Below are 19305 nucleotides of genomic sequence, written 5' to 3' on the forward strand. Positions count from 1 at the left end.
ACTTTAAAGATTTTAGGGTTACCTCTTCAGAGGGGGGAATGTTGGAGGGGAGGGAGTGGGCATGGATTTGGTCAAAACACCTTATATGCATGTATGAAATTCTCAATAAAGTTTTTATAAAAAATTTTTTTTTAATTTGTATAACTTGAAACTAGATAAGACTTTTTAAATATGCCTATTCTAGAGGAGAGGTAAAATTAGAGCAGTCGAAAAAGTAAAAAGGCTACCAGGTTTTATCTGTAAATCCAGGGATTAGTGTGTCTTTGCATAAATATACATATAGATTCAGAGCCCTTCGTCCTCATACAGATAATCAGGTAAGTGCTCCAGAGTGAACCCAGGACCCTGTGCAAGCTAAGCACGTGATCAGCACTGAGCAACAACCCCACCCCCAATACACAAGGGCTGCGGGAACACAAGGCTTGTCCCTGGCAGTCATTTCAAAACCTGGACACTCAGGGGACAGTCACCTAGACTTCCACCATACTCTAGTATTCATACCCTCAGGGCCCAGAGCATTTATAGACCTCCTGCAGTTGTACAAATGGATGTGATTGCTGAATACTTGAAGTATTTTCACACAAGCTTGATTGGATTTGATTGGTTGGTTTGAATTTTGGAGATTTCTTTTGGGTTTAGTTATTCAGCTATCTCACTCTGGAGCATTTTGCTGCCCTGTAAACTATCCTGGTAATACATGGTGCACAGGTAGATGACTTCCACATTCTCTTTTCTTCTTCCTTGTTCATTTATTATCATTGACTGTTGCTAATGACTAATGGCAATAGGAAAGACATTGTCTTTGGCACCTTTCTAGAACTCTTGGTAGGAAATTTTAATTGAAGTTTCAAGTTCATTGACCAGGGAATAGTTCCATTGTTCATAAGACTGTTTTTCTCTCATAAAATGGGAAGTCAGTACTCACTGAGTAGTCATCAGCTGTGGGTATTTATTCTCCATACATTTTTTAAATTTTAAAGGTCATGTCTTAGGTTGGCTGGCTCATGGTATAATTTTGAAATTTTAGGAGAAATGTATTCTATAGCCTAATTTTTAACCCTATTCCATAATGAAAGTTAAGCTTTCTTTTCTGGTGCTGTGTCAAGCTCTACTCTTAGGGGTGGGGGCAGAAAATCTCATCCCTAGCCATGGAGCTTTAATGTCATAACAGGTATATATGCACCATGGGTGCACCTATATACATGCAGCCCAAACACATTAAAAATAAATAAATAAATAAATAAATATTTTTTAAAAAAAAACAGTTACGTAGATGTGAGGAAAGTTAATTACTAGAATGTTGTTTACTCCCTCACTAGGGCAGCTCATAGGACTTCACAAACAGAGTCTGTGAAGCATGGGTTTTTCTGTTAGTTTGGGGACACTTAATAGTATATATTCTAGTTCTGGGGCTGGAGAGATGGCTCAATGGTTAAGAGCACTGGTTGTTCTTGCAGAGGACCCGGGTTTGAATCCCAGCACCCACATGGCAGCTAATAGCTGTAACTCCAGTCCCAGGGGATCTGACAACCTCTTCTGACCTCTGCGGACATTGCGCGACACAGGTGCACTTACGCACATGCAGGCAATACATGCATACACATAAAAAAAATTTTTTAAAATAGTATACTAGTTCTATCAATTTTGCTGTAATTTTTTTAATTTCATGGGTAATAAAAATCTGATTTTCTTAAAGAAAAATAAATTCATCTTTTAAAGAGGATGTTATTTTCTACTATCTTCAAAGAACTTTACATAAAATCTGCAGTTCTATGAGATTGTCATAATGTTCTGAATATTCTTTATTTGCACATTTTTCTTATTTGCACAATTTTATTGTTTTAAAAGACATGTTTCAGTAATTTGCCATAATTTTTTCAGAGGTTGGGTTGGCCTGCTCATCTGTTGTTTTATTGGACATTTAGAGCAGCACTTGAATCCTGCAAGGAAGTGGGAGGATAGTCTAATGCCAAGAATGGGGATCTGAGGAGTTTGTGACAATGGAGGGGAAATTCCTAATTCCATTACCTTTGGGCTCTGGAGAGTTCTTCCCTTCTTGCTCTTTGTTAACACCTGTCTGTCAAAATTGCATCCGTGGCTTCACCATGCACCCATATTTTCCCTATGTGTACATGCACAGTTGAACATAACTGGGAAAGCATTGCCAGTTTTGGGAAATCAGTTTCCTCACACTGAATGTTACTGGTCTAGTTTGCTTTCTGCTGCTGTGATAAAGCATTCTAAAGGGAAGCAGTTTGGAGAGGAAAGGGCTTATTTGGCTTACAAGTTGCAGGCCATCATTGAGGTGAAATCAGGACAGGAACCTGGAGGCAGGAACTGAAGTAGAGACCTTAGAGGAATGCTGCTTACTGGCTAACTTTCCGAAACTGTCTTGTTTAACTACCTTCCTTATACAGCCCAAGCTCACCAGCCTAGGGCTAGCACCTTCCACAGTGGCCTGGGCCCTCCTTCACAACTAGTATTTAAGAAAATTCCTCACAGACAAGGCTACAGGCCAGTCATGTGGGACCAGTTCCTCAGTTGAGTCTCCTTCCCAGGTGTCTCCACTTTGTGTCAAGTTGACAAAAACTAACCAGCAGTTACTGCCCACAACTAGCCCTTTCTCATTCTTGGCAAGTTCTCGAGTGTGTTTATGCTATTTCTAAAATGACTATTTTTTTATGTGTATGAGTATTATGCCTGCATGTATGTAAGTGCACCTGTGTTGTGCAATACTGATGGAGAACAGAAGAGGGTGGTGAATCCCCCAGAACTGGAGTTGAGAGGGTTATTAGCTGCCATGTGGGTGTAGGGATTCAAACCTGGGTCTTCTGCAAGAATATCCAGTGCTCTTAACTGCTGAGCCATCTCTCCAACCCTTGAAATGATTATTTTAAACTTAGTTTTTCAAAGTTCCAAATGTCTTCACTCCTTTTTCCTGAAAATTGTTTCCTAATCTGTAGGCCAGATACTGTCCTTAACACTACCCCCAAAAAACCTTAGTTGTCTTAGCTAATGTCTTTTTCAAATTTTCTAACTTGTTTAATATTTTAAATATTTTTTCTGTTTTCTCATGGGGACTACATTTGGTTTTTCTAGACTGAAAGCACTTCTTTTGTTGAATCTAGTATTTTATTAATAAGAAACATTTAAGCCATTAATTTTTCTCTAAATATGCCTTTGACTACATTCCAAAGATTTTTATGTATTATATTTTTCATTAATAAAGATATTTTTTATTATGTTATGAATTTCCTCCTAGTCCGGATTGTTGTTTATGAATGTATTTCTCAGAAACTAGGGTTTTTGCAGTATACTCTGTTCTCTGCCTTGTGATCAGTAAGCCTATGCTGGTGTTATTCTTACTGAAGTCACTATTGGAATCCTCAGTGGCAATCCTAAGCATTCTCTGGAAAGATTGCCTCATCTCCTGTGGATCATTCTAGCTTTCCTGCCTGCCCTCTGGCCCTTATGTCCCTTTTCACAGCACCTCTGTGCCTGCTATTAAATATAGGTAGGCCAGCTTCAAGGCTCTGCACTGCCAGCCTCCTTTGGCATCCCCTACTTGCACTGGAAAAGCTCACCTAGCCCTGAGGTTGCCTCACTCTCCTTGTTGATGACTTGCAGGTGTATTTAGTCTCACCTGCACTCCAAAGCCCTGGGCCTGGCAGCCTACCAGATACAGCAACCTGTTGTCCTGTTGTTGGAGTTCAGTATCTCTAGGAAGTTGCCCAAGAAGCAGGTTACTGACTGCAGAGAGAAAGAGCTGGTTGTCCAGTGGTGGAAGGAGCGAGTTTTCACTTCACACTTTCTGTACTTACTGTGAATGTTTGTGGAAATACTTATCTCAAAAGCAGTGTCTTGGTTTATGTAGCCATTTCTCCAACATTGAACATGGATGTTTTTCTGTTTATAACATTTATTAGTTACTTTTCTACTGCTGTGGTAAAACACCATGACCAAGGCAACTTTAAAGAAGAAATTATTTTGGCTTATGGTCCTACAAAGGGTGTCCATAAAGGCCAGGGAGGGACAGCAGGAGCAGCCACGGCAGAAAGCTGAGAGCTCGCATCTTCAAGCACACACAAGAAGCAGAGAGGGGAAAAAAATGAAAGTGGGGCAAGGCTGTGGGCTCCAAGCCTGCCCCTAATGACATACTTCCTCCAGCAAGGCCACACCTCCTAAGCCCCCCTACATCATCAACTGGGTCCATGTACCAAGTGTTCAAATACTTAAGCCTATAAGGTGCATTTCTCAAACCAGCTCAATCTGTAATGGACATACCATACATATTTTTGTACACATTCTGGATTATTTCCATAGGCTAGGCTGCTAAAGGTGGAGTTTGCAAACTTGAAGAACACTATTGCCCACTGTTTCACTGCAATCCCAACTCATGCTCCCACTGGCAGGGTGCCTTGTTTCTCAGCTTTTTCAAAATATGTTCATTGGGGGGCAGGAAGTAACCTTGTTTAAATGTGCATTTCTGATGATGCCTGGGGCTGGCTATTCACACAGCTCTTTCTGAATTTGGTCTCTCTATGTCCTCTTGTAAATTACTGTTCCCAGCCTTTCTCATTTATTTACCATGGTCTTAATGGCTTTTTCCTTGACTTATATGTGGTGTTTATTTAAGAAAATATTAATCTTTTATTATGGTTGTTTCTAACTGGGTTAGGTCTCTAAAAGCAAGAGGAATTAGACAAAAACCTCCAGCAAAGGACTCCATGTACACAGGAGTAGCTGGCTTCAAGGAGAGAAAGAAGGAAAAAATATGCATTCCACCTGGCTGGTGGCTATCCATACAGAACGTGCTAGAAGTGGGAGAGATAGCCAAGTGGTCTGGAGTCCTTAATAATCCATTTGACCCTGATTTCAAAACAATGGAAAACTCTTAGAGCATTTTAAATATGTAGTGTGTAGTAGATTTTTATTCACAGCTGCCCCAAATGCAGACACTTACCTTTGATTCCCAAAGTGGGTTTTCTCTGAGTTATTTTGCCTCCCTCCCTCCCTCTACAACCCTTCAGTTGTCATTGCTTCCTTTGTAAAACAATGAAACTTGATTATTTCAGTTACTCTTAGTGCTTTCTCCAGTAGCTGTCTCTCTAAGGCTTTCAATTACTTGTCTTTCTGAGGCCGAGGACGGGCTTGGCACTTGAACTGTTTGTAGGACACTTGAAGCAGTGTTGAGAGATGGGATGACCTTTTTAAGCTTCTCAATGCCAGACACAATTTTTATGATGCTTTTTCAAATGAATAGCAGCCTGGCTTGGCTTGGCTTAGGTTAGGTACTTACCAATATTGGATGGTTTGTTGACCACGGGGAGGAATAGCATCTCATTGAAAATTCACAATTTCAGTCAGCTGGGTTTGGAGCCCAGTTCTGCCACTTAGACTCTTAAGTTACATCAGGTAATTAGCACCTCCAGGCTTGCTGTACCTCCAAGTACTTACTGTACCAGGAATTATTTTTTGTTATCCTTTTGGACTGTGGAGACTACATGGCAGATGAGTGAAAAGCAGTCCCTTTCATAAGGATTTAGAAAACACACATCTGAGCACATATCCATTCAATAAGCATCTTCTGCTGAAAGTTCTTCCTTCATTCTTTTACTTTCTTTTTCTGTCCTTGTAGTTCAGTGTTTTATAAGTAAATATCTTAGCATTGTTCTCTAGTTACTAAATCTCAATGACTCTAAATGTTTTATACTCATGTCTGAGATATTTTCTTCATTATAACTTTAATTACTTGAGCAGTTCACTTTGTTCACATTTACTGTTCATAGTTCTCTACCTTTGCTGTTTTTTTCAGGGCTATTTTTTTTCTTATGTATTTCTCACTAGCTTATTCCAGTGTTTCAGATGTGACAGCTGAGTTTGTCTTCTGCTTTCTGTAATTCAGTACTAACTTGGCTTAGCTGCATACATATTCTCTAGCATTACAGCATTTGCCTTGTGTTTGGCTGCTTCTTAGAAGTATGCAAATGTAAGAATTCTACATCAGTTTTCTTAAGTCAGTTTCTGTACTAATTTATACACAATAAATTGTGTCTATTTGAAGTGCTTAGTAAAGTGTTTTGACCTCTAGCCCTTTGGAAATACCACCTAACCATCATGTTACTGCAGCAAGCCTGTGTGGCCCCTGTGTTCACCTGGAGTGACTTCTTTCCTTTTTCATCTGTTTTTATTAGATGTCATCCCCCTACCAGACCCTGAAGTAAACACCTGTTCTCTACTGTGTACCCAGTGCATGTGCTCGTGCTGATAATAATAGGCATCTAGTATGTTTCTTGAATAAATTCCGATTGTGGATTCTGTAATCACCACCTTTGAAAGCTTATTTGATTTATATGCTACAAACCGGTTTTCTTTTGTTTGTTTCCCCTTGTGTTTCCTATGCAGTTTCTTGTTCTTGGTTTTATATTCCTTGTTGATTATTGATAGTGTTGATTTTTTGAAGGGTCTGTTGTTTTTTGTTTTGTGATGGCATTGCTGGTGCTGGTGCTGGTGGTAGGAACTGAACCCAGGGCCTGGTGCATACTAGGCAAACCCTCTATTATTGAACATTCTCTGTGCCAGATATTTGAAATACAATGATGAGGAAGAAAGACTGAAGATCCTTTTCTGAAAGGGTGATGTTCCAATGGGAACTGGCATTTTATAAGACGGAAGGTACCTCATTTTTACCAACACTTCAGAGGGACCTTGAACTTTCTCACCAGGCTTGTTATGATCCATTTTATGGTACTACACAAACACACCTATACCCCATAGTCCCAAGGCTGCTGTTGCATTAGTCTCGGAGATGAGAGTCTGACCTAAAGTCAGGGCTGTAAGTTAGAGGAAGGGGAACATAATTCAGAAGGGTTATAGGTCAAAATAGCAAGCTTTTTATGACTAAACATAGACTTTCAGTTCTCAGCACCCACATGACAGCTAACAACCATCCTTAACTCCAGTCCCAGGGAACTGATACCCTCTTATGGCCTCTGTGGACATTGTACACAGGTGGTCCAAAACACTTATACACATAAAACAAAAGTAAGTAAATCAAAAGAAAAGAAGTATTAATAAAAGTTCAAAAGGCAGGCTGGGCCTGGTGGCACATGCTTTTAATTCCAGCACTGGGTAGGTAGAGGCAGGCAGATGTCCGAGATCAAGGTCATCCTAATCCACATATTGAATTCCAGGCCAGCTGGAGCTACAGGAAGACCCTGTCTCAAAAAGACCAAAAAAAAAACAAAGTTCAGAAGGCATTTGGGTGATACAGATTTAGGTGTTAGATCTGGATTAGAGAAATATTGGAACAGTGACATATATAATCATACAGACACAATAACTGGCAGAGATTTTAATAAAAAGAGAGATCCGCACATGGGCCCCAGAGAACACATTGTATTGAGGGAGGAGGCAGAAAAACATGAGCCAACAAAGGAGACCAGGAAGGAGAGGACCTAGAGGGGAAATCAAGTAACTGTGGAACCCTGTCTCCAGAAAGAATAGATTCACAGTAAGAAAAAGAAGAATGGAAAAATGGGTCTAGGGTATAAGTCACTGGTGCAGTACAAGACACTGGCCTCCATTCCTAGGACACAAAAGAATTCAAATCATCATAAAAATTTTTGTTGTTAGTTTGCAGTACTGGGGATTGAACCTAGGGCCTCACACATGCCAGGTAGGCACTCTTATCACTGAGTTATGTTCCCAGTCCTATTTTTACTTTTTGTTTTCAGATAGCCTCACTAACTTACCAAAGATTGCCTCAAAGTACCTGGAATTACAGGCCTGTGGCCCCAAGCCCCCCTGAAAAATGCTGACTTTTAAAGGTCTTATTTTTATTAAAAATTGAAAGTTTTTTTTTTATTTTATGTGTATGTGTATATTACCTGCATGTATGTAAGTGTACCCATGTCATGCAATATCTGTGGAGGTCAGAAGAGGGCATAAGATCCCCTGGAACTGGAGTTATGGACAATTCTTAGCTGCCATGTAGGTGCTAGGATTCAAACCCCAGTATTCTGCAAGAACAGCTGGTGTTCTTAACCACTGAGCCATCTCTCCAATCCCTAAAAATTGAAAGTCTTTAAAATTGCATTTATTTAGAAATAGAGTCACAGTATAGATAGCCTCAAGCTTGTTATTCTTTGACCTTGGTGTGATAAAACTTGTGATAATTCTTTAAATTATATAAAATTAGTGATATGTATTCACTTTGTAACCTGTAGCTATTAAAGCCTAGTGAAATCTTGAGACTTGACCCCCAGAAGTAAACAGATAACCATGCCACAGAAGCCTATAACATGTAGTCAAATGGCATGATCTCAGATAACAAAAAGGTAAACTACTGATCCAGACACAGCAGCAAGATTTAAGAACCCCTACTACCACCACCCCACCCCAGTATGCTGGGGGAGCATACTGGAATTCAGCAGCTGCCTCCTAATGACTGTGAAGGAAGCACTGTCCTGAGGAGTAAGACACACTTCAGTTAAAACTAATTGGAGGGTGTTCTGGTTTCATTTCTGTTGTTGTGACAAATAATCCTAACAAAATCAACTGAAGGAAGGAAAGGGTTTATTTAGCTTACAATTTCATTATTGAGGGGATGTCAAGGCAGGAACTCAAGCAATCAGTCACGTCACATCCACTGTGAAGAACAAAGGAAATTAACACATCCTTGTTTTTGTGCACCCGGCTAGCTATCTTCTTCCATACAGCCCAGGGCCCAGCCCATGGAATGATGCTTCACACATTCAGGATGGGTCTTCCATTCCATCTCACTTAACAGTCAAGACAATCCCCCACAGACATGCCGACAAGTCAGCCTCATCTCATTGAGACTCTCTTCCCAGATGATTCTGCATTGTGGTCTTGAGCATGCTATAATTCGTGAACAATAAACATTGCGTGTGTACATTATGAGTTTGGTGTGTTTTATACCTAATTTCAAACAGCATCTCACTTTGAGGACCTCACTTTGAGGACACAAAAAATTACGTAGCAGTTGGCTGCCGTTTTCCTTACAGTAGCTACACATTTTTCTTTGAATTGTTCTTGGTAATATAGGCAAGAAGTTGATCAGAATGTGTTGAGTGATAAATGTTTTCCCTTGAGGTAGGGGGTAAGAGAAAGGTGGGGCAAGATTAAAATAACTGGTAGTATGCCCTCCCACAAAATGTGAAGAATCATCTGCATTGTGTTTACCATCCCCAAAATTCATGGTTTGAAATAAAGTCACACAACTGAGAAAGAAACTGCTCCTGCAGAAACATCTCTGTGGTTCTGGGCCAGTGAAGTGTCTTCTCTTAAGGCCAACAGCACCCTGTGTGTTAAGTGGTTCAAGAAAGGGAGGAATAGAAAAAAGGAGTGTACCATTGCATCATCATTTCAAAGATATGTTTGGAATGGAACTGGAGAGATGACTGTGCAGTTAAGAGCACTGGCTGCTCTAACAGAGGACTCAGGTTTGATTCCCAGCACCCACATGGTGGCTAACAATCATCCATAACTCCAGTTCCAGAGGATCCAATGTCCTCTACAGGCACTGCATGATATGTGTACATTTACATATATGCAGACATAGCTGTCATGCACATAAAATAAAAATAATAAATTTTTTCTGAAAAAAGATATGCCTGGAAATTGAAGTGGAACTTTTGGTTGCTTTTGACATCTTTGATGTCAGGGACAGGACAGGCAGGCATTCCATGGTTCATGTGTAGAGGTCAGAGGACAACTTCATGGAATCAGTTCACTTCTTCCATCTATACATGGGTTCCAGGGATTGAACTCAGGTTGTAGAATAGAAAGGCAGGAACCTTTACCCACTGAGCCATCTTGCCTGCCAGCTTTTTCTATCTTTTATCTCAAGATCTAGATCACATTTAAGTAAGAACTTCAGAGAACTAAGGATGAAAAAGGTTAGAGTAGAACATTCTGGACTGAACCTTGAGCTCAATTGGTCTAAATTGTAAGAGTCTTAAGCTACTCTCTGGTTTTCTTAAACTCTTAAACTTTGAAAGGACAAGGTTTTTTTTCCATCCCATATGATTTTTTTTTTTTTTTAAGATAGTCTGGACTAATGCGTTTCTGGAAAAAAAAAAAAATACTTAGTATTGGTGGCTACTGCAGCCTGTGTTGTTCTTCTGGAAACTCATGCTACATCCTGAAGGAAGAATTAAACCAATGGATGAAGGGTTTGACAGAGCTCAGTGGCAGACTACATGCCCTCCATGGTTTAGGGCCCCAGCACCACAAGAAAAAAAATAATTCCTGGAGGTCAATTATTATTATAAAATCAGTTTTGCATATAGATTAAAATATTAGGATTAGACCAGGCATGGTAGTACACCCCTTTAATCCCAGCAGAAGCAGGCAGATCTCTGTGAGTTCAAGGCCAGGCTGGTCTACAAGAAGAAAATATCTTTCTGCCCCTTCTCTATTCCTGTCACAATTAAAAATAAGGTGCTTTGTGTGATGAAGAACAGAGAAACCATGTCATATAAATAACCATTGTCCTGTGCAAGAAAGCTCCTGAAATGACTGTGAGCTCTCTTACCTAGCTGCCATCTAAATCTAGATGATGGCCTAAAGAGATGGCCCAGCAAGTAAAGGTACATGCTGCCAGGCCTTGATGACTTGAGTGATCTGTGGGCTCCACATGGTGGAAGGGGAGGACCAATCCCCACAAGTTGTTCTCTGACCACAGGCAAGCTGTGGCAGGTATGCACCCACCCACATACACACAAAGAAATTTTTGGGTTTTTTTGGTTTTTTGGGTTGTTTTTTTTTTTTTTGGTCTTTTTAGCCCCAGCTGTCCTGGAACTCACTATGTAGACCAGGCTGGACTTGAACTCAGAGATCTGCTTCCCTCTGGCTCCCATGTGCTGGGATTTAAAGGTCAGTGAGTTGCCCCACAGAACAACACAAACCACAGCCTTTAAAAAAAGTGGGGACTGGAGAGATGGCTCAGAGCCTCCCTCAGAGCACTGGTTGCTCTTGCAGAAGACCCACGTTCAGTTTCTAGCACCCACATAGCAGCTAACAACCATTCATAACTAGATCTGCCTGCCTCTGCCTCCTGAGTACTGGGATTAAAGGCATGTGCCACCACACCCAGCACAAAGAAATTTTTTAATAAGTAAAATAAAATCTCATTCAATTGGGAGCTGCATATGAAAAGCATCTGTATCTGATATAATCTTTTCTATATTCCTTTACAAACTCGGGCTTCTAGTGTTCCCATACAAAGATTCCTTTCAATCATTGCAGCCCTGATGTTGATGCTTAACACTCAGAAGCCCTCTACAGGTCCCCAGCTGGTTCTCAAGGCACCACATAGTGTTTTTGACATTCCAAAGGTATAAGCTCCTAAAGTCCCCCTTTTTCCTTTGTAGTTCCTGCAATGAGTTTAGAAGGATGGGGATATAGCTTAGTGGGTAGTAGGCCAGCCTAGTATAACAGAGGCCTTGACTTCAATCTCCAGCACTGCCTAAAATAAGGTGGTGGAGGAGCATAGACCTGTAACCCCAGCCCCTTCGGAGCTGGCAGCAGAGGGTACCAAACTTTAAGCTTCAAGACAGCCTGAGATCCACCTGATCTACATTAGGTCATGTCTCAGAACAACAAAAGTTACATCAGTAAATGCATTTTAATGCAAAAGTTCTTTTTGTTTTAGAAATGTTTATCTAGATCCAAAATGGCACTCTGTCTTAGTACATGTATTGTGTATGATTTGTACTTATTAAATAAGATATCCTGGTGTGTATGTATCTTCCAACACCATGCCTTCCACCTTCAAGGATACTGACAGTCTTTCTTCCTCCTTTCTTTGCTTCTATTTCCATTCTCATTTCTAAATGTTGCTGGTAGTACCTCCTGAATTCTTTAGCTTGTTAAAGTTTAAAAGTAGAGAATCTGGGATTATTAAAAAGACTCAGGAAACTGTGTCCCACATGCCCAACTCTAGCACCTTGTCTACCAGACTGGAGTAGAGGGAAATGACATGTTGTTCAATCATGGCTGTCTAAATGTAGGAACATGTCTGGTTAAGGATGCTTGATTCTTCACTTTGGCCAATTTCCAGACCACTCTCTCCTTTGTACACACACTGTGGTATGATCCTGGGATGTCACAGGACAGAGGTGAGACTGTAATGTGTACTGCTCACATTAAAGTGTAAGAATATTAATAGAATAGCATTGAATGTCTTAAGTACCAGGCTTTGTGCCAGAGTCCTATAATAAAGCCTCAGCCTCCTCACCTCTCTGAATAGTAATACGGGTCTTTGACAGATGAAGAACCTGGCCTTCTATTAAGAATCTTGCCCAAGTTCACACAAACAGCGGGAGCCTGAGCAAGGAGACAAGCCCAAGCCTCACTGAGTTAAGAGGTTTTTTGGAGGTTCTATCAGGGGAGCATAGCTACTTGCATACCTTTGTCCAAAAAGAGATCATGACCTCTTGGACCAAGAGCACAACATCAGGAAGGATGTACATGAAAAGGTGAGGGAGGAAGACAATACCTGCCTCACCAGACAGAGCAGCCAAGCCAACCCTATAGTTCAATGGAGTGACAGATGTCACAGCCAGATTGCCCTCACAGCCAAGCCTGACTGATAAGAAGAAAATGAAAGCTTTGTCCTTGAACTGCCTCCCTGTATTGCTAGTGCCCTCTGTCTCATCAGGGAAGCGGACACTGTGCATGTGTGCATGCGACTGTTGGCCTTCGGAGGTGGAGGAAAGCATTTACATAATGCCATACTTTATTCTGCAGTAGGATCCTGTTGTGAACCTCAGCCTTACATAATTATGCTACAGAAAGGAAAGAGCCAAAGGTGACAGAGAGTGGAACACTGACCACTGTCTTGGTACATGCAAATGAGATGCATCATTGGCTTCTGAATTCCTGATTCGTCTCTGTTCTGTAAAGCTTCAATGATGTATGCTAATGGAGGGAAACTAGACATGCATAACTCTAAAGAACCAGCCATTGGAGGAACATTTTGGCAGTGGGATTTTTTGCCATTTGTATGTGACTTGTCTGAAATAGATTTCTTTTTTTAAGTCTGTTTGCTTAGTTATCCCAGAATAGTAATGGATTGGCCTGTCTCACAAATAAAGATCAAAGTGGGTTATCCATAGGGGAATATTCAACAGTAAATTCTAGAAAAAAAAATTTTAAATTCATTTAAAGCAGAGCCTCGGACCTACTGACGTCTTTTATTTTTCTCTGAATTCATTTAGAATGTATGCTGTCAGGAGGATAAGAGATGCCTTCCGAGAAAATAAGAATGTAAAGGATCCTGTAGAAATTCAAGCCCTAGTGAATAAAGCGAAAAGAGACCTTGAAATAATCCGTCGACAGGTAAGCTAGGTGGGTGATGTACTGTTTTTCATTAGGTGCCTTCAGCTTTGACATTTCTGCCTTGATTGGACATCACTGCTTTGGTGTTTGAGATTTACACCACAGGATAGTGAAGTGCTGCCCTCTTTCCTGATATAGACATACAAAGATGAACTGTCTTATTACCAAATTCAAGGGCATCCTAAAGGAAAATAACAGCTTTTCAGAACTTTCAGGTCCTGGTCCTTCTGGGAAACAGCTCTCCTATTTTACACTTTAAGTGTGAGAAACACTAGGAGAAAAACTACTTTTTAATCCAAGTCTTTTTAAGATATACTGAACACAAATATGTGAACAAGTATCAGAGTATAAATATATCCTCCTTTTTCTAGTATTTGTCAACAGAATTCAAGATAAATTAGTGGGTTATGAGCCTAAATTATGTTGCCACAGGGAAGGTATGTTGGCAGGTGCAGGGTACAAAGCACAGCTGCTGACATGCTAACCTTGACACATGGTTCTGAGTTCTGCATCAGTGCTACCCTGACTAGGGCTTGCTTTTCTTGAACTTCCTGAGGCCAGCCACGCATACGTAGCAGCATGGTCTCTGACTAGTCGATAATGTGATACCAGTCTGTCTTCTGCGGGTGTAATTGAAGTATCAAAGGCCAGGGTAGCCCTCTGTGGGCTGGCTTTCCCACTGTGACTTCCCATTTCACTGTTCTTTGAGTTGTCAGCAGTCACACCGTAGCTTCATTTCTGTTTTTATCTATTTTCCCTCCTGCAGTAAATGTATTTATGAGGTATGGAGAGGGAACCCCTTAGATTTTCAAAGTTCTGTTGTGTAGTATTCTGGAAAGGGCTTCAGTGGTACCCTTAAGAGATGCCTGCTTGGCTAACTACATCAGATGTGGTTTTTCCATGACCCCTTTTCACAATTGACTGAAAACAGAATTCAAATAAGAAGTGATATTAAAAACTGAAATTTGCACTTTATGTCAAGATTAAGTCTTGTTGCATTGCCTACATAATGCAGCACTCTCTTCCAGAATAGCATTCAAAGTTCGATAATACCCTCAGCTCTAGCAGGAAGATAGTCAGGCCACATTCAGAAGGGCCTAGGAAATATCATCAGTTATAGGCATGGAAAGGTAATAGAATCATGAGCAAAAGACTAACCACACATTTTCATGCACCTGGAGAGCAACGGATACACAAGTCACCATGTAGAAAACTCTAGGTAAATGACACTTTCTAGTTACCAATAGTGTCATTTCATAGGACCTTTTAGCAGTAGAACTTAGAAAAACAGGCAGCTTGAGTCTGTACTTTATATAAACTTAGAACAAACAATTCAGTTCTTTGGCATTTTTCTCTGTGTAAAACTTGGCAAGCGTGTTCATAATATAAACTGCATAAGAAAGGGGACCTGTAAGTAACCTCTGCCACCTTTTCTCTGTCATGTCTAATTGTCCATGTCACCTCTTGATTTAAAATGCTGAAATTACTCTCCAAAAATAAGCCAGGATTAGGGGTGTGGGTCAGTGATAGAGCATTTGCCTGACATGTACAAGACCCTGAGTTCTGTCCCCAATACTGCTGGGCGGGGGGACAGACAGTGGCTCTTAGCCAACATTCCCAGGAAATAATATACACTGAAAACAGCAGGAACATCACTAGAAAGGTAGACTCTGAGCAGGATGAGAGTGCCCTCCTCAGGCCAGCCTGGCAACTGCACTTTCCTGATAGGGGATGCACACTGCTTCCTTCCAGGGCCAGAGTTTCCACAGTCACCTAGTAAAGCCTTGTGTTCCCACCTCAGAGAGGCCTGACAAATGGCAGAATTCTCACTGAGCTGGAGAATAGACTTAACAGTTACACCTCAGCAACTGACTGGTTTCTACTTCCCATTCATGTCAAGTCTTCCTGGATCCAAGTATATCATTTATCATAATAGAGTATGAGATTTAGTAGACTCCCTAAGCCAACTTTCTACAAGCTTGTGTAAGCTGACCTTGGAACAAAGGCCCAAAATGAAAGAAGACCTTGTGGAGGTCTCTTTCCTCTCCTGCCCTCCTCACAGGAGTGGGTGGCCCTAAGCCCGCCATAGTTGTACACCAATTCAGTCATGGTCCCTCCCAGATCTTTGGACCCACCAGCCCAGCTACCAGATACACTGGTCCTAAAGGCAGTATCCCAACTGAACTCCCTGCCTGCTACCCTGCCTGCCAGTCACACCTCTCAGAACAGCTTCCTCAATCACTAAGTCATCCTGCCTTTTTGTTTCCAGGATGTTCAAGGTCATCACTAATCCAGCTCAACCTCTCCAGGTCATTCATTCTTCTTGTATATCCTTCATGTAAAGGATGTTGAGTCTTCATTGTGGCAACCTGAGGGATTCAAGGTGGCACCAGCATTTCTTATTAGCCTTCACACAGCTCTAAGAATCCCTCTCATCTGAGGAAGCAGCAAGTCGTTTTTGTTTCATGGTGAACAACTCAGCCCCTTGCCTCCTTCTCCATAATCACAGCCAGACGTATTATTCTTTCCTTGGCATTCTTATGCTAACTCTCCCCCCTGAAAATTGCACTCTGGAATGTCAGTTTCAACTCTCTTGAGCTATGTACATCTTACCGTACCCCAGAGCGAGCAGAACTATTCCTTTACTTATTGATGAACTTAACATTCTTTCCATATAAAATACTTCTAGAAAGACAGACTTACATTGACCCAGGCAGTTTATCTTGGTTCTTCCTCTCTTCCAAAAGCAGGTTCTGGCGTTGTCTTCAGTAATCTACCTTCCCCATCTATCTGTTCTTCAGGGTCTGCTCCTCAGGTGGGATCAGAAAGGTTTGGTAGGCTTTAGAGTATGGGCCAGATGGCACCAGACAGCACAGGCAGCAAGACTGTGGATGGGCTTGGGTGAAAATCAGTCTGAGCAGCAAAGAATTGTACACGGTGTTGATTCTGCCTTAGGCAAGGATCAAGAAGGTCCACCAGATTCTGTCTTAAGCCTTTTGTTCTACTTTGCTGTCTAAAGGAATTCTAGAATTCCTTCTGATATCTTTTTTTTAAATATTTTTTTAATGTGTATGCATGTATTGCCTGCATGTAGGTAAGTGCACCTATGTTGTGCAATGCCCATGGAGGACAGAAGAGGCTGCCGGATCCCCTGGAACTGGAGTTAAGGACAGTTGTTAGCTGCCATGTGGGTGCTGGGATTTGAACCCGGGTCTTCTGCAAGAACGTTGTGTTCTTAACCACTGAGCCATCTCTCCAGCCCCCCTTTTGATATCTTATAAGGTGTACGTAACTGCTATTGCTGTCAGTTAATGTTCCCTATTATAGCTCTGCAGTGTCACATTCCTTTGGTTTTCTTGTTTCTGTTGTTTTTTAGATAGCATCTCAGTATGTAACCCAGGCTGACCTCAAATTCATGATCCTCTTGTGTCAGCCTCCCAGATCTAGAATCACAGGGACATACACCACCCAGCTGCCCCTTTTCCTTTTAAATGAACATAGTGTAGAGTACCTTGCTTTGTGTCATGTATTTACTTCTCTTGTACTAGCCCTTACTACTTTGGGTGAAGAAACACCTGCAGCATCTCTAGCACTTGGGGTCTTCCCTCCTATGGAATCCATAGAGAACAAGTGTTCATCAAAGAGAAAATAGTTTCTGAGCACTGTGAAGTTGAGTTGTGATCTTTGTTCTATATCTGGCTTACCACATGTTTGCAGGAGAACAGGAAGTAGAAGAGACGTTGGGAATGGGACACAGATGGGATGCAGTCACCAGACCTAGGTGATTGATGTATTGATAAGATTCCCTCAGACACATCAATTACAATCATGACTTCAGGAATGTTTGGCTAATTCCTAACCAATAGCATGTCTCTGTGGAACCTAGTGAAAGCTAAGGTACCCATTGGAAGCCCAGGTTTGTTTTTACCTATATCATGCCACCAGGGCAGGAGTCATTGGAGTAAAGTGATCCTCCAGTTCTGGGTTCTCTTTCAGCAGCAGACAGCGATAACAGAAGTTGGTTGGGTGCAGCATTGGAGAGAATGTATTTCTTAGACTTTTTATAATGTGGCAAACTAGGTGAATCTCTAGTCTGTGAGAAAGGAAAACTGTTCTGTATCGAAATGTTCGCAGTTAGTAGCTTAAGAAGACTACTGAATTTAGCACTAAAATTGTATCTACATAGTATTTGGTTGCCATATCAAGGACAAGAAATTACAAAAATATATATTTATTGAAAGACTGCATTTAGCAAAGCAAGTTTTCTCTATTACCCAAGTATTAGTATGAAGAAATACATTTACTATTATATGCAGTGGCACGCTAAGAAGGTAAAGTAGATGCGTTCTGATTTGTTCTGATTTGTTCAGTTTGTGAACGCAGGGTTGTGATATCATGCTAATCTTGCCATCAGCTTTCCAGTAGTCACTACTTTCTTCTTAAGTTATTGCTTTCTTTAATTATGCAGCTCCAACATTGGAAAGGTCTGTTGTAGAAACAATTAAGAGACAGTGTGTACTGCATTAAAGGTAAATAGGGTTGGCATTATATACAACATGGAGTTTTGTTAATATGAGCATGCATATGTATAAGGTGAAATATTTTCAGAGTTTCTTAGCTTACACTTAATTATTTTTGTAGACTGCTAAAAGCAAAATAAGTTGCCAAGTTTATTGCTATTTTGAGTGGTGATAGGTGAGTCTCAAACTACACTTGTCCTTGCTTTCATTGTTGTTTTATGGATGCTTCTAAATTACCTTTCAAAAGAAACGTTCAACAGGAATTCCGAATGTGCTGCTATGAAATGAGCAGCTGGTCAACAGTGGCTACCTTCTGCCCCTGTCTGACACTGCAGTTTCTACACCAGTGCCCTAGACAGTGATGAAAGCCTGAATAAAGGTGGCATCTACCTCGTAATTCTCATCCCTGTAGAACACCTGTGAAAAGGTAGGATTGTTCTAGTTTCTATAGGGAAAACCATAATTGGCCTGGTGTCTCTCACATGCATACATTCAACTGAAGTGCCATTTTGATAGTTTGGGGGAGTTTCTAAAACATACTTGGATGTTGCTTTGATGGACTGAAGGGGGATTGATTTCACATTGATTTTACATGTTAAAAGAATTGCACACAGGGCTAAAGAGATGGCTCAGTGGTTAAGGGCTGTTGCAGAAGACTGAGGTTCAAATCTCAACACCTACGTGGCAGCTAACAACCATCCATAACTCCAGTTCCAGGGGATCCAATGGCCTCTTCTGTCCTCCATGGGCACTGCACAACATGGGTGCACTTATAACACTCATACACATAAAATAAAAATAAATTAATTGATTTAAAAAAAGAATTGCGCACTATTCATGAAAATCAAAAGGTAGAAGCAAGCCAAGTATCTACTGACAGATGAATAGATAAACAAAACGTGGTCTGTACTTAAATAGTGGAATATCATTCATCCTTTAAAATTAAGGAAATAATGTTACCTGTTAAACATGGATGATGAGCCTAGAGGCAGTGTGCTAAGTGAAATAAGGCACGCACAAAAGCACAGATTCCATTGGTATGAGGTAGAAGTCGAAGTCATAACAGCAGAATGTAGATTGATGGTTACCTGGCTGAAAGAGAAGTTGTTCAACGGGCATGCATTTTTGATATCAGAAGACCAAAAAATTCTAGATGTATTCGACCAAAAAATGTGAGCATACTTAACACTATTAAACTATATGCTTGAAAATGGTTGGGATGGTAAATTTTATTTTAGTTTTTGTTTGTTTGCAATTGAAGATGCTCTCCAAAGTAAATAATAGTCATTGATTTTTTTAATTATTAAAAATTAAATTAAATTCTTCATATACGTATTTGAGTAGAAACTAATGTCATTTGAACCATAAACTATTGAGTTTGTATCTGTGAGCCTTCAGTGCTTTTATTGGGGAAATG

General features: G+C 40.7%; 1 protein-coding gene across 2 annotated transcripts in view; it reads left to right on the forward strand.

Moving 5' to 3' along the window:
- Window positions 1-19305, forward strand: part of Lyrm4 (LYR motif containing 4) — a 172592-nt gene that overhangs the window by 27586 nt on the left and 125701 nt on the right. Inside the window, exon 2 of one of the 2 annotated variants that reach the window (XM_008831658.3) lies at window positions 13248-13368. In XM_008831658.3, the coding sequence (XP_008829880.1) occupies window positions 13248-13368 (121 nt within the window). Of the gene's footprint in view, window positions 1-13247; window positions 13378-19305 lie in introns of both variants that reach the window. The other variant, XM_017797779.2, reaches the window with a different exon arrangement.

The sequence above is a fragment of the Nannospalax galili genome, unplaced genomic scaffold (assembly GCF_000622305.1).
Source record: "Nannospalax galili isolate Female #2095 unplaced genomic scaffold, S.galili_v1.0 scaffold72, whole genome shotgun sequence".
Lineage (NCBI taxonomy): Eukaryota > Metazoa > Chordata > Mammalia > Rodentia > Spalacidae > Nannospalax > Nannospalax galili.